Below are 14,566 nucleotides of genomic sequence, written 5' to 3' on the forward strand. Positions count from 1 at the left end.
TTACTCTATTCTAGTATATTATACTGTAATGTATTCTATTATACTCTATTCTAGTATATTATACTGTATTGTATTCTATTCTACTCTATTCTAGTATATTATACTGTATTGTATTGTATTCTACTCTATTCTAGTATATTATACTCTATTCTAGTATATTGTACTGTATTGTATTCTATTCCATTCCATTCTCTTCTCTTCTGCTTAAGAACTGCAGTAATGCCTGCGTACTCCAGTATAACTTGTATGTTACTGTAATACTCATCAGAATCAGATCATGGATGCTCCAGAGGCTGTTATTGACTTCTTTTCGAGCAGCTTGCGTCAGGGAAGCTTTTCTGCTCCTTCCCCGCCCAGGCTCGGCTCTCTTCTGGCCACCGGAGCTTTTTTATGCTCTGACATCAGACCACAATGCATTGCACTGTTTGTAGTTTACTTTGAGTCTCCATGGCGACAAAGACAGGCTCGGCCCCTTATTCAAAATTAACCGGATATCAACGTCATTTTGGGCCAATCTCCGCGCTCTGGAGTGACATAATGGAATTTTTAGGGCTGGAAAGCGAGCGAGGTCTGGAGCTGCGCGTCGCAGGCGCGCCATCGGGAACAGGCGCAGAGGCGTGAATGGAGGAGAGGAGTAGAATAGACATCACGGATCAGGACATTTCCTCGTTAATGGACCCCGTCCCCCCCCTCCCTCGTGTGAGGGTGTAGAATGGCAGCAAGCCTTTACTCCGGTGCCGCCGCGAACCCTCCGAAAGTCCGCAGCATCTATTCACAGAGCGCGATGATGAAGAAGGAAGTCCACCAGAACTCCGAGCTCAAGCCCAACGCGCTGCGGGACGCGCTGCGGGACGCGGACGGACTTCTGGGCTCCCCGGATCTGGGACTCATGAAACTCACCTCTCCGGACTTGGAGCGTCTCATCATCCAGTCAAACGGTTTGGCCGCCGCCGCCGCCGCCAACCCGACCTCCCAGTTCCTCTACCCGAAGTCCGCCAGTGACGAGCAGGAGTTCGCGGAAGGGTTCGTCAAGGCGCTGGAAGACCTTCACAAGCAGAACCAGCTGAGCGAGGCGGGCTGCGTGTCCGTGGACAGGCTGGAGCTGCTCGGATCATCCCACGGGGGCGGCCACGCCGCGCTCCACGCGCCGGACCTCCCTGTTTACACCACTTTGAACGGGTTCGGGGGCGCCGCCATCAACTACTCCACGGACGCGATCCCTTTCCCGCAGCCTCCGTCTCACCCGGTCAGCGCGCAGCACCAGGCGCTGTCTCGGCTCCACGCAGCCGGGCTGGTGAAGGACGAGCCGCAGACTGTCCCGGACATGCAGAGCTTCGGGGACAGCCCGCCTCTGTCCCCGATCGACATGGACAACCAGGAGCGCATCAAGGCGGAGCGGAAGAAGCTGCGCAACAGGATAGCCGCCTCCAAATGCCGCAAGAGGAAGCTGGAGAGGATCTCCCGGCTGGAGGACAAGGTCAAAGGTCTGAAGACGCAGAACACGGAGCTGGCGTCCACGGCCAGTGGCCTCAGGGAGCAAGTGGCCCAGCTGAAGCAGAAGGTGATGAACCACGTCAGCAGTGGGTGCCAGCTTCTGCCTAATCAGGTCCAGGCTTACTGAAGGCCAGTGATGGTGAGAGGATCCAGGGCTCGATGATGGAAAACGTTTGGTCACCTAAATATCTTATCCCAGACTTGATATGACGCCATCGTCAATCAATGCACCTTTCAGTGAAACCGGTCCCCGAGGAACCAAACTGATATCTGGCCTGCCCTCCGTCGGGATGGGGAGGCCGAGAAAGAGCTGGGCAGACTGGACAAGCCTCTCCTTGTTGAACATGTGTGAAGGGTAGCATTTACCCGTGTGGGTCAGGACAATCTGACACCAGGGGCGAGTTGTTCAAAGAATGTAATCTGGATCAAAATGCATGATCTGGATTTGGAAATCCCATTTTTGCTATCCAGGATCAGGTCTTACTTTTATGTCTTTTTTTTCAAAGCAACATTGGATTGGATCACCCTGATCCAGATTCCTGCAGTTTCCAAGATGAACAAATCCGGAGTGACTCTAAATTGGACAACACATCACAATGTGGGCTACCAGCAGGTAGAAGAGCCTACATGGGGGGGTCACTTAAAGTGTGCGTTAAATTTTTTAGATAAAACACAAAAATAACATAAACATCCACTTCTATTTATGATTGTTTTTAAAGATCACTCATCTGAGCCATACAAATAACAAATATACATAAACAAATACATTGTGGATATTTTGAAAAAGTTTTAGAAAAAAAAAAAGGCTGAATGTCCAATACCGGTACTTAAGAAAATAAAGAATGTTCAGGGTTCTTTGTCTGAGTAGGAGAGACCAGTTTGGAACCACATAATATTTTTTGTCCTGCACAGCGTCGCTACAATGTCCCTCTCTGTGATGATGTTTAGGACGTCCCTGAGCCTGTTGGACAACCAGACCCACCTCTGGCGTTCTGTCAGGATGAGGGACGGACTGGACGTGTAGTAAATGATGCAATTGTTAGAAATTATTATTGGCAGGTTCATCTCTGATGATTACTTTAAAAAAAATACATTGATGAAGGACAGAAATATTGAATACTGTATATCATTTTTTGTTTGTTATTCAACTCAACTCTGTTTGGGGGTTTATTTCATGGGGATTGTTATTTTTACTTTTACTGAAAGGCTTAATTGGTAGCTTATATGTCTACTTTATGGCTCTCACTCTTGAACAAATCAAGTGCAAAATAAAAGTATATACACAAATTGATTATTTGACCAATTTCAAAGTTTTGCTACATTTTCTTCCTGAAATCCTGTTGGGATCAGGATAATCCTGTTTTTTGGATCAACGTTATCCAGATCCTACTGAAATGTTCTGAACAACACAAACTGAAGGTTTGATCCAGATTAAAACTAGAATTGGGATTACATGATCCAGTCCAATTTCAGAATCCTTCTTTCCCTTTTGAACAACCCATTTTTAGGATTTGACCCAATCCATTCGGGTTACCTTTGAACAACCGGTTCAGGGTGTCACGAGTGCCGTCATCCAATCCTTACTTGTTTACAAGCACTTAAAGACAGATATATTTTCCATTTACCATTTCTTATTTTACACATTGAATTGTCTTTATATTTATATATATATAATAATGTTGGGTTTTTTTGCTATAAAATCAACACTTTTCTTGTTTCTGTGTATCTTTCATTGAGGTGACCGCTGTCAAGTTCTTCTGACACCACTTCCATGACTGTTTGTGTAAGTGCCTACAAATTCAATTGTATCTGCGTGTAACAGATTTTATAGTCTGTACCTGCCATTTATTAAATACACTAACTGCTCATGTGTTGTGTGTTACTGGGCTCGGCTTTCTTGGCTAAACATGATAGAAACATTAGCAGCACTCAGTTCCCTGGAGAAGCTGCACCAAACGTCAGATGGTCAAACTCCCGAAGACAGAAAATAAGACATTATTGCAGTATTATTCCCTCTGATGGGCAAATAAACACAAGCACACTTATCACAGAAGGCTGATTTTGGGAAATAATTGAGACATAATAGATTATTTATCGTTTATTGATTTGTGATGTTTGCAAATCTTGCATTAAAAAAGTACAGTACAGCAAATTGAACACAACTAATACCTGATTAACAGAAAAATCACATTTACAAATGTTAATGACACGGTGGGAGGATGAGGTGAACAGGACAGATGCATGTTCCTGTGCAACAAAGTTTATAGCTTCAGCAAAACAAAGAATGTAATAAAGATCAGCCAATTAAAAAAATGAACAACACGATCACATCCAATATTTTAGCCAAGTAAAACCATTTTCCTTTTTGAAAGAAAACCAGTTTTTTCAAATGATAACTTTAAACTAATCAGGAATACCCTCTATGTCTATGCATTGATAATGTGCTAAACGGTATTCTAGCTGTCTGTTTTTGGTGCAACATCTACGCCGGTGCATCGAGGCCCATTTCCAGCAAACGTCTCTCCAGTGTTTGCTCATTGCGTCAGAAGGTTAATGAATGAGTAGAAAACCCTGCTAACATGCTAATGTTGGCACAGCTGAAAACAGCTCAGCTGGTTAGATAAGCTATGAAACTGACCTGGGTGACCCCAAACCTGTGACCGGTCGTGCATGTCCTCACGCCGAATGACTGTATATGTAACACGTTGTATGCAGTGAATTAAAGACAATACAGCGAGAAGGAGCCACATGTGAGTGAACTGCAGGACAGATGGGTTTAAATATCAGCACTTCATACGGAACGCAGAAACAAATCAACCAAATCAATTACAAACATGGATTTCCCACTAAAGCACTGGTTCAATAGTCCAAATCATTTATTCATTTTCTTTATTCATATATATTTTAACATTGTTTAAAGATTATTATGCTAGGTGGTGAAAGACATCCTTTATCAGGCTTGTGGTTTGCATAAATATAAATTAGTAAGAAACAAGTAAAAAGAAAAGAAATGAACAACAACAAAGTGACTCTGAGTCTAAATTTGATCTTCCACTATATCGATGTACCGACAGGCATTTATCAATTGTCTAAGTGGAATCCACTTAAAGACACAAACATAATGCCAAAAATCTGATGTGCATGACTTCTGATATTCTTTATCACAAAAAAACCAAAACAATTCATATTTTAAATGTTTATTTGGTCCATATTTGTTGAAAGTTCAACAACATTGGGAAGGACCTGCAATTTCACATAACATAAACACACACACCACCAACTCAAAATATTAAAAACAGAAACTGTATCCATGGTAACAAGCATATTTCAATTGGGATACAAAGTAAAATAACTAACTTGTGTCCATGAGGTTAAATGAATTAGTACTGAGGCAAAGGCTCGAGGATCACAATGACCCTCCCTCAGTCTTTCAGAATAAAACCCAACTGGATCCTTAGCTTTGACTGGCCGGTCCAACATACAACATGGTCTGGGTGTGTGTGGTTGTTCTCCTGCTAAATGTTCTTTAACCCTCTAAACAGCAATATTGCAGAATCGGCAGGACTCTTGGGGCAGCCGGCTCATGTGGGCAGAGAATGTAAGGTTGTGTGTCTCTGTATGGAATCCTCTGTGTATGATACGCGTGGGTATTATAATGTGAGACCGGGGCTGATTGTGGTGAGACATGCTTAACAAGCACAATCCTGACGGGACCTCTGAGGCTGCTCAGTGAGTTGTGGCCCCTGTGACGGCCCGGTCGTTGTTGTCCAGACTATCTACCATCCTCTCACAGATAATGTCCACCAGCCGCTCGAAGCTCTGCTTCACATTAATGTTATATTTCGCGCTTACTTCAAAGTACTCAAAACCTACCAGAAGGGGTGACAGAGGCAGAGAGACGCTCTGGCTTTGTTCAGCGTTTCAAGAGGTCATGTTAGGACACATCACAGATACAATCCCACGGGCATTCAAGCCACTGGTTTTTTTCCGTTTACCCTTGATATCAGATACTACGGAGCCCCTTAATGCACGAATGTAATGTTCGTTGAGGTAGACTGATATGATGTTCTGTGTATATGTGTATATGTACGCGTGTAGTGTGTATATGTATCGTGTATATGTACGGTATAGTGCTTTCATGTTATGATACACGCAATCCCGGCCCCCAGGAAGACTAGCTGATGCCACGGTATCAACTAATGGGGATCCTTTTTCAAATAATTAAATAAATAAATACTCAAATAAATAAATAAGACGTGGGTAGACACTTGGACTCCCACCAGCTCAGTGGGTCTGCACTTCTGTGGATAAGAGGTATCCTCAAGGTTTGATGATGCAGGATGAAGATGGACTTTTTTTTTCCACCTCTGCTATTTCGCTGTTTTCTTTTCTTAAAGCTTCCAGCTCGAGCTTCTTGGTCTGAAGTGTTTTCTCAATCCCTCTAACCTGTATAGAAACAGAAACACATACTGAACATTCTGACACTAATAAAAAAACAACTTTAAAAGCACAAAATCTACCTGTGCTTCAGTGGAGGCGATCTTTTCCAGGCCATCGATATATCTCTGCCGAGCATCGGTGATAGTCTCTCTTCTCTGAGAGAGTAACTGGCAGAACGTTTCAATCAGATCCAGGTAGGATGTGGGCGTCACATTATTATGGCGGCCGAGTTCAACGAGAGCTCTGCAGCACAACCGACAGTGTCAGGAAGACGTCAGAAACATCCTCTGCTCTAAACGTTTCAAATATCACTCAGCAAAGATCCCGCCTGTCTGAGAGCTCTTTGACGGAGGTGTGGAACGACCTGCAGATGGCGATGACATCCTGCCGCTCCACGGCTGGTCCGGTAAGTGGCTCCTTTTCTTTAGCCTTTTTGTTCTTCTGTTGGTAAACTTTCTGCACATTGAACGAAGAATGCTCTATCGCCACTTCGGCGTCCCAAGTCCTCACGGTTCTGTTCATGGAGACCGTCCATACATTTGCGTGTTCTCGGCCTGACGTCCCTCATTGACCTGCTTGAGAGTCTGACACGTTCAGTTTGTTCGTTCTTCTGATCCATGTCGTGCGGATTAGTTCAAACTGGAAAAGAAAGATAAAGAAGGGCGACAACTTTGCAATGCAGCCCGCATCTCATCGCCACGTGAAACGGCGACGCAGCATAAACACTGAAACGGAGCCCGACTCCTCTGCTCTCGTGTTGCTGCTGCTGCAACGCTTCCCGCTGTCTCCAGTTGGTCTTTGGAGTCGTTTTACCTCAGAACTCTATGCTTGTGAATCTAACTAATGAAATATACACACGCGATTTCCGTTTATGGCAAATATACACAGTACTTGGGCTAAAATAGCATTTATATAGTTAAAAAGTCGCTGAAATGAGAGCACAGTACAGTACTGAAACCAACTGAATGACATTACCTCGACGCAGAAGAAAAAGTTTAAAATCTTTACATATCTACGATAAATTAATAATCATTAATTAATTGTTAACTAATCCAGGGAAGCTGTTCAGCTTCAGGTTCACCTCTCCAGTGGAAAATCAATTTCCACCAAGACGCAATTGCTTGTGAAAACTCACTCACTTCAGTTTAAGGCAGAAGGATGCATTTCTTTCTGTGCCCATGTATTTCTGAAACGACAACTAAATGCACGGAATGAATGCTATGCACCTCTCATTTTTAAATACGTGATTGATTGAATGGTGACAGAAGCGTGAAAGCGCAGAAAAACAACGCGCTGATTGGCTAAGAGCTGATTACGCAACTGACCGAGCTCCCAAGGGTGAGAGGGATTGACGCATAAAGAGAACGCAATTACTGTCGGTCCTCCATTAAATACTCTCAGTTCCCTACTTAATTTTCACCATTAAAAGGCAAACAGATGAGTTCATGATAGTAAACAGTACTGCAGGTAGAAACGTTTGGTCAAATCCATAATCTGAAATTCTAAATTAACATTCAAACAAGGATTCATTGGGATAACGTCTAACTAATGATCATGCTCACTTGGGTATTTATTTAGTTTGTTTTTTTCAGATGTTTTTACTGCCATAATTTGTTTATTTTAGTTTGCCTTATGCATATTTATAGTTATTTGATATCGGAACTATTGTTCAGGAAATGTTTTCCGCACCTGCATTAATTAGCGATGCATGCTAGTTAAGAAGTTACAGCAAAGTAAGCAATAAATGTTACTGTAGGAGCCAAATGCGTGATGGAATGTGTTTCCAATGTTGTACACTGTGTGGCGCTGTGGCCAGAAGATGTATATAAGGCAGGGCCAATCAGGCAGTGCACAGGTGTTGACCGCTTTGGCGGGATTGTTGTACCCAGATGCTTGTGCTTCATTGATTGTAATTTTGTTGTATTTTGTAATAAATGAGGAGCATTTTTACCTTCTTAAACCTCTCCTGGACTCTCCCTTTTCGGACACGGAGAGGCAAAACACGACGTAGCCGCGGAGCGCGTCTAACCGAGAACTACCGGCAACACTACAGTAGCCCAGAATTGGGCTGGCTACTATACTTACGGTCAGTTTAAAGTTCTCATTTCTGCCTCCAAGTAAGGGTCAGCCAGCGAGGTATGTTATTTGCATTTATATATTAATTTATATGCAATTGCTTGTACTTTATTATATTTTATGTTGCTTTTAGTTCGACGGTGGCCTTGATGGTGACGTCGTGTGGTTGTAAAGCAAGCCAAGCCCTACAGCCCACATTAAAACCCGCTATTGCCACCAGTAAAGAAGAACTTGATTGACTTTCGAACGGAGAAGAAGTAGAAGGTGGAAGTGATCGTCGAACTCTGAAACTACATGATTCCCGGCCCCCTGGTGGACACACACGTTCACCAGTTGCTTCCTCACAAAGACGTCCAGAAGCCAGACATTAAAGTTCATGTTTGGAAAGGAAAAGGAAGGAGGGAAGAACGATAAGAAACCGTGTGAAGCCTGAAAACAGCAGCACAACAAGGTAGGAAGGGAATTAATGCAACCAAGTTCACAAGTCAAATTAAGAGATTAGCATCAAGTAATGTTTCAAGAGCTTATGAGCTCAACGATATTTATGATGAGTACAGAGCAGTTGATGGACCGCCTCATGCCATGCGTTCCAAGTTGGACAAGCGCACATCAGCAACTAATGTAGTTTTGGAAAATGCTAAACCTCACATTAAAGGAGCGGATCAAGAGGTTATGGTTTGGCCTGATGCTAGTTCAATATTTACCTCCTCAAGCTCTGTGAGTGTCTCAGTCTACAGCCCATCTAAAGTCAGTACAAATGTTTCCTCTGCCATAAGACGAGAAGCCGCTGCAGAGTATGAAGCTACAATGGCTGTGCTGCAGATAATGACTGAACAAGAGAGACGCAGAGAAAGGGTTCAGATGCTCCGAGAAGACAAACACATAACTGCAGAACAAGAAGCTGCAGCTATGTCACAACACCTACTAGAGGAAAAGGAGGAAGCTGAGCGCAAGTTACGAAGAGAACAAGAGAAAGCAACTATGATAAAGAGAGAACAAAAGGAAAGTGCTGCAAGGAAAAGAATGGAGAATGTGAAAAGGCTCAATGCAGCAAAGGCAAAACTACAAGTTTATGATGGAGATTACTTTTCAGTAAATCATGAGAATATCAGTGTAAAGCCTGCAGATGTAACAGAGGTCAAGAATACTGGTTTTCAGTCTTCACCGCTACCGAGAGAACCAAGCTTCACTCAAGAGAGCGCAGGTGAGCTTGTAAAGGTTTTGGCAGAAGCTATATCAGCCAATAGACTACATATACCAGAACCCTCAGTATTTAGTGGGGGTCCACTTAAATTTAAGAACTGGAACGCATATTTTCAGACTTTAATAGAGAGAAAGAACATTCCCACAGCAGGAAAGATATTCTGGCTCTTTTAAAGGAGCCTTAGATGGTTACTTTGTAACTGCTAAGGCCTTCAGAGACAAGTCACACTCCTGGCCAAAGATCACAGGAAAAGACAAAAGTGTGTAGACTTCTCATTAAGCTGCCAATCTGCAATGCCCACTTTGGGCTCCTGTTCAGACTCGTAAGGCCTGCTCTGCAACATGTGACGTTGTGCGTCATAATAGCGCATGCGCAAAAGCACCACGATGCAAATGTCACTGCGCCACCGATGCCATGCTGCCGGATGTTAATGAGTTTTGCGGGCTGAAGGGGGAAAATCAGCCCCAACGCATTTCTTACGAAACATGACCAAAACACATTTTTACAAAGAATTAAAGAGAGCAGCCTTTCCATTAATTCTCTCAGCCTTGATCTTCAAGAAAGTTCCCACTGACCGCAACACATCAGCGGAAAAGATGACGTCAGGTGGCCATTACTATCCATTCTTTTCTGTCCAAATTCAAGCACCAATAACCATCGGCTGACGTCATACTCGCCAACATAAGTGAACGCATACACACCTTCGTTTTTAAACAATGGTTCAAATATACTTACAGCAGCGATACAAATCGGTTCAACCTTTTTCACACATTCCCACCTCAGCCTCTCCAGCAGAGACGGGCGCCTTATAAGTGGCGCACGTGAAAGCACGTGACACTTCTCGACCAATGAGAACGGCGCCTTGCATGTTTTGCTCGGCCTTTCTCAAAAGGGGACGGACCGACTGGGATGTTTTCAAAAGCAGCGATGAACGTCACGTAGCCGGAGTCCGCGGTGGGTGTTTAGCGTATAACAGGTTTATTGTTACGTAATATTCTCATCTAGCTAAACGCCAATGAGCTGGTGGGAACGCGAGAGCCGGTGTGAAGGTAAGCGCTGACACAAGGTTTGCTATTGAATTGCCTCGGATGGATCAAAAGGATTAAGAACCTCTTGATGTAGCTAACGGGCTAAGTTACTAGCAAGCAGCGCTAATTAGCAAGCTAAGGTGAAGCTAATGAGAAGTGAACCGAGTGCGAAAACGGAATGTTGGCTTCGCGTGCCACGTGCGTGACACGCGTTGAGTACTTTATCTTTGTTTGTTGACCCCCCCCCCCCCCCCCCCCCCCCCGTTTATAACAAGCTGCCTTTGATAGGAAAATGTCGGTGCGAAACGAAACGAGCCTGCTAAGCCTCAGCCAGCCATCCAGCTAGGCTGCTAGCCTGCTACGGACCGAAGACGAGCCTGCTAGCTAGCTACAGCGCTGCGGAGGGAGGGGGGCGTTGTGAGGGCAGCGAAGAGGCTGCGGCGGGCTTTTGTCTGGCTGTGGCTGCGCTTACGTATTGAATATTGTCATTAAAAACGTGAACTTGACTATTCTCCATCTTGGCTGCGGCGTTTTTTTAGTATCCGGCGTGTCTGCAGCCATCTCGCCGATGCCACCGTTTATTGTCACGGAGCTCAGCTGCAGACGGGACGGATTCACGCTCTCCTACAGAATAGCTTTTCATGCGCTCATTCAGACAAGGAATTTGCGTAGCATGGATAACCAGCGCCTTTATCAAATGACTGTGACATCTTTGGGGGGGGGGGGGGGGGGGTCTGATACAAAAGCTGCCTGTTTTAGATGGCTGTCCGTGCAACGATTGCTCTGAACCATCAAAACATCAACGATAGATTTAAAATAGTCAAAGATCTGGGTCTTATATTCACGTCATTGGAGCTGAGACAAATCTTCATACGTCACATGCAGTAGAAACAGCGAAATAAATATAACCTAAAAGTGCCAACATTTTAGATGATATTTATCTGATTTGTTTTCATCTATCATCTATTCCTAATAGCTAATGGATATTAATCTAATCTAAAGTCTGAATAGGTGCCCTGGACTCTATAATTCAATTACTATCTTGTTTATTTAAATAATTATTTTGTGATCTCGACATGGAAAGGTATTTTCCCTTTGTGGTTGTTGTAGTTTGCCTTTCCGTTGTTGTGCGCCACCTGTGATCTCAAAGCAACCGCACCCGAGAATAAAATGTGCATATCAACAATACATAGGAAAAGCTAAAAGCTCTGACGACTGAATGATTACTTTATCGCTGGGATCTTGAGCTGAAGCATGCCATGTGTACAAATAATAACAGTAATAATAATGTACACATCTAAAATATCAGCTCTAAACCAACGCTATTTACTTTTAGATTTTATTTTGAGTCAACATTTAAATGGTCACTGAAGACATTTTCAGCGACAGGCTCTTTGATTGCAAACAATCTTAAAGAAAATGTCTAGTCATCTAGCCAAAAAAAATGTTTGTAATTTGTGATTACATTTAGTGTTGTATGGCAGATGGGTGGTGGAATCAGTCTTTGTTCTTCGTCTAGTTGGTCATCTATATTTATATCAATTTTCAATGTTAAAATTCCAGGAATTTTGCAACCCTAGTATTAACTTCTGCCAACAACTGAGTTGTTTTTCTTTTGTGTGTTGTGTAGTACTGCGCACGATGGCTGATGTTGCTGTGATAAGTTAACCCATTCAGAATGACAGGGCAGAAAGGAAGCATTGGAATAATACAGCCTGGGCTGTATTATTCCAATGCTGTAGGGGTTTTAATTATTAATAAGCCTCGAAGCTTCCCTTTTTTATGAATGAATGGTGGGGAAAATAAAGAATGCATTGATATTTTAGGGAAGGAATCAAATGTTTTTTATTTTTAAGTTCCGATTGTTTGGCTCTGATTCAAATGGTGGGGGGTCAAGGTGAGATGTCACGGGGGGCGCCTGTTACCGCGGAGAACATGCTTTTTTTTTGCCGTACTCGATTAAAGTGGAATTGTACATCCACTCCAGTAGTTGGCAGTGGCGCCCCGATTGTCAGAGTGCGCGCAGGGGGTATTGGTAGAAGAAGAGCAGTTGTAAACAAACCCTCAAGAGAGCGCGGATAAATATTTAACAGGGAGTAAAGGAGAGACGGAGATGATAAAACAAAGGAATATTTTCTGTTGCAGACACACAAAAATGGTAATAAAGTTATTCTTTGTTGTAAGTTTGTCGATATTTCTTTCTTTTTCATATTTCTTTTTATGTTAATAAGGATACAAGAGTGGTTTTCTTTTGGGGGGGGGGGGGGGGTCGTAACAGAAAATAATTGAGAAGCACTGACTGAAGGGTGTCCAAACGTTATGTGTGTACGGTCAGATTTGTGAATGTGTCCGAGGGCCAACAGTCCCCGATGATGATATTAAAACAATCCAAAGATGCTCAGAAATATTCTGTTATTTAATACTTTCATTTGTAGGCAACAAAAAAAAAGAAGTTACCAAATGTAAGCATTTAGGAGCTGAACCCATCAGGACACACAAGTTATTGGAAAATCCCGCAGAAACATAGAAGATCTAACAACAAAAATACAACTTTGTGTGATAACAGACATGACGCTCTGATAATAAGACGAAGGATACGCCACTGGCACTTGTGTGAAGAGTGAAACTGAGATCTCGGTACGTATGGCGGGTCTGCTTTGAGAGCAGTGGTATGCAGACGTAAAATCACTAAGTCTTTGTTCCAAACGGTTGTTGAGGTTGGCTCGCACGTCTACGTGAAGCCAAACAAGCTTAAAATTGTCTGTAAACTTGTCCTTATCCAGCTGCCGGAGAAAAGACACGAGAGCTGCAGGCGTTGCTGCGTCATTCGCTGTCATCGTGAAGCTTTGTTTTTAAGCATATGTTTATTGAACAGGTTTTTCTAAATCTTAGACAATAATCAATACGACTTTGTTTGAGAATTGTAACAAAGTGCAGGGAGCTCTTAGGCCCAGCAGCGTGTCTAATTAAGTTAAATGAAAAAATAAACAGCTCCCAAATGTTTTCAGCAGTAAACAACGTTTTCCCAAATTTCTATATGCCGGTAACTGAAATGGTTATATTTCAGAGAGGCGTCGCTGCATCGGAGCCAAAATAAGCCAGTTTTACATTGATCTCTTATCGGCTGTCTAAATGGCCTGGCTGGTTATCGGTCTATGCCCAATTTGAGTTGATTTAATTTTTCATCACGGCCGGTCTCAGATAGCTTGTACATTAGCATGTACAAGTATCAACACTATTGGTATTAACAAGGAAACGCTGGGTATCGTTGCCCTTCCTGTCCCTTTCCTGTGGTCTCGGGCCTTCGCTTTGTGCCTGGCTTTGTGCTGCTTCTCATTAGGGAGTCGGAGGAGGAGGAGACAAAGTCTGGGAGTGGATGTGCAGCTGGTAGCCCCCCCCCCCCCCCCCCCCTCCCATCATTTAGCCTGGTGGCGTTCATGCCCACTATCACGCCATCGGCTGTTTACTGTCGCAGCGAGCATGGTTTCATTTCTGTCAATGCATAATAAAGCATGGTGGGACGTTCAGATCCTTTTTGCGTAGCATCACACTTGCAGCCACTTAAGAAATGGGAAAAGCACATGCATATTCCACATGTTGTATGTATGTATGTGTGTGTGTGTGTGTGGGGGGGGGGGGGGGTCCGTGCTCTGAAGGCTGGTGTGGAATAATGTTGCGTCGACCACTGCACTGGTAGCTGCTACGTACTCTGTGTCGGCCTCGGTGTTATTCTTAGCCTCTTTCCTCCCTGTCTGCCTGGAGATCTGGTTTCCATACTGAGTGTGCTCTTAATCTGCTCCAACTGCACGCCTCAAACCCCCAAACTGCTCTCATGGTGTGGGGGCCAGCATGCTCCAAGCACTGCAGGGAAATGGTTGTCGTTGTTGTCGGAAGCAGCGAGCTAAAGAGCAGGAGCACCTGGTTATAAATAAGCGCAGCCACGTCTTCGCCTCTTCCAGCACACTAAACATGGAATTTCGCTAACTTCTTTCAGCCAGCGGAAGTTGATGGGCAGAACATATTTCGTTCGCATGTGGCTTGTCACATCCAGGTTTCAGGGGAATTACTTAGACACCGTCTCGTGTCTCTAATTCACACTGAAAAGCAGAAATGGCTGACTGTAATTGCAACTCTGTCTTGGTCATGCAATATTACGGCTACATGAAGAATTGAGCTTATTACATGATTTCGGTGACGTGGACAGAAGGATTGTACGCTTTAGCGCTGGAGCTAAGGGCTCAGTTAATAAGTATGTTTATCGTTGCTTTGACACCGTCAGCCATTCTCTAAATTTCCTTTCAAAACAGCAGAAATCTCAGCTGCT

At 43.6% G+C, this 14,566-nt stretch overlaps 1 protein-coding gene and 1 long non-coding RNA gene across 2 annotated transcripts; one reads left to right on the forward strand and one right to left on the reverse strand.

The window, feature by feature from the left end:
* The first annotated feature begins 712 nt into the window (after positions 1–712).
* LOC137904314 (transcription factor JunD-like) lies at positions 713–3,353 on the forward strand. The gene has a single exon (XM_068748478.1). The coding sequence runs from the start codon at positions 713–715 to the stop codon at positions 1,619–1,621; it is 909 nt and encodes a 302-aa protein (XP_068604579.1). The 3' UTR covers positions 1,622–3,353.
* Positions 3,354–3,884: 531 nt separating this feature from the next.
* LOC137904851 (uncharacterized) lies at positions 3,885–9,994 on the reverse strand. Its single transcript, XR_011105817.1, has 3 exons — positions 9,950–9,994; positions 6,015–6,573; positions 3,885–5,940 (listed from the first exon to the last, which is right to left on the reverse strand). It is a non-coding gene; the product is annotated as an uncharacterized lncRNA (long non-coding RNA).
* Positions 9,995–14,566: the final 4,572 nt, after the last annotated feature.

This window comes from Brachionichthys hirsutus, chromosome 15 (genome assembly GCF_040956055.1).
Source record: "Brachionichthys hirsutus isolate HB-005 chromosome 15, CSIRO-AGI_Bhir_v1, whole genome shotgun sequence".
NCBI classification, from domain to species: Eukaryota; Metazoa; Chordata; class Actinopteri; order Lophiiformes; family Brachionichthyidae; genus Brachionichthys; species Brachionichthys hirsutus.

Excerpts from the sequence above, each read along its gene's own strand:
- LOC137904314 (XM_068748478.1), top strand. The coding sequence starts at position 713 with ATGGCAGCAAGCCTTTACTCCGGTGCCGCCGCGAACCCTCCGAAAGTC.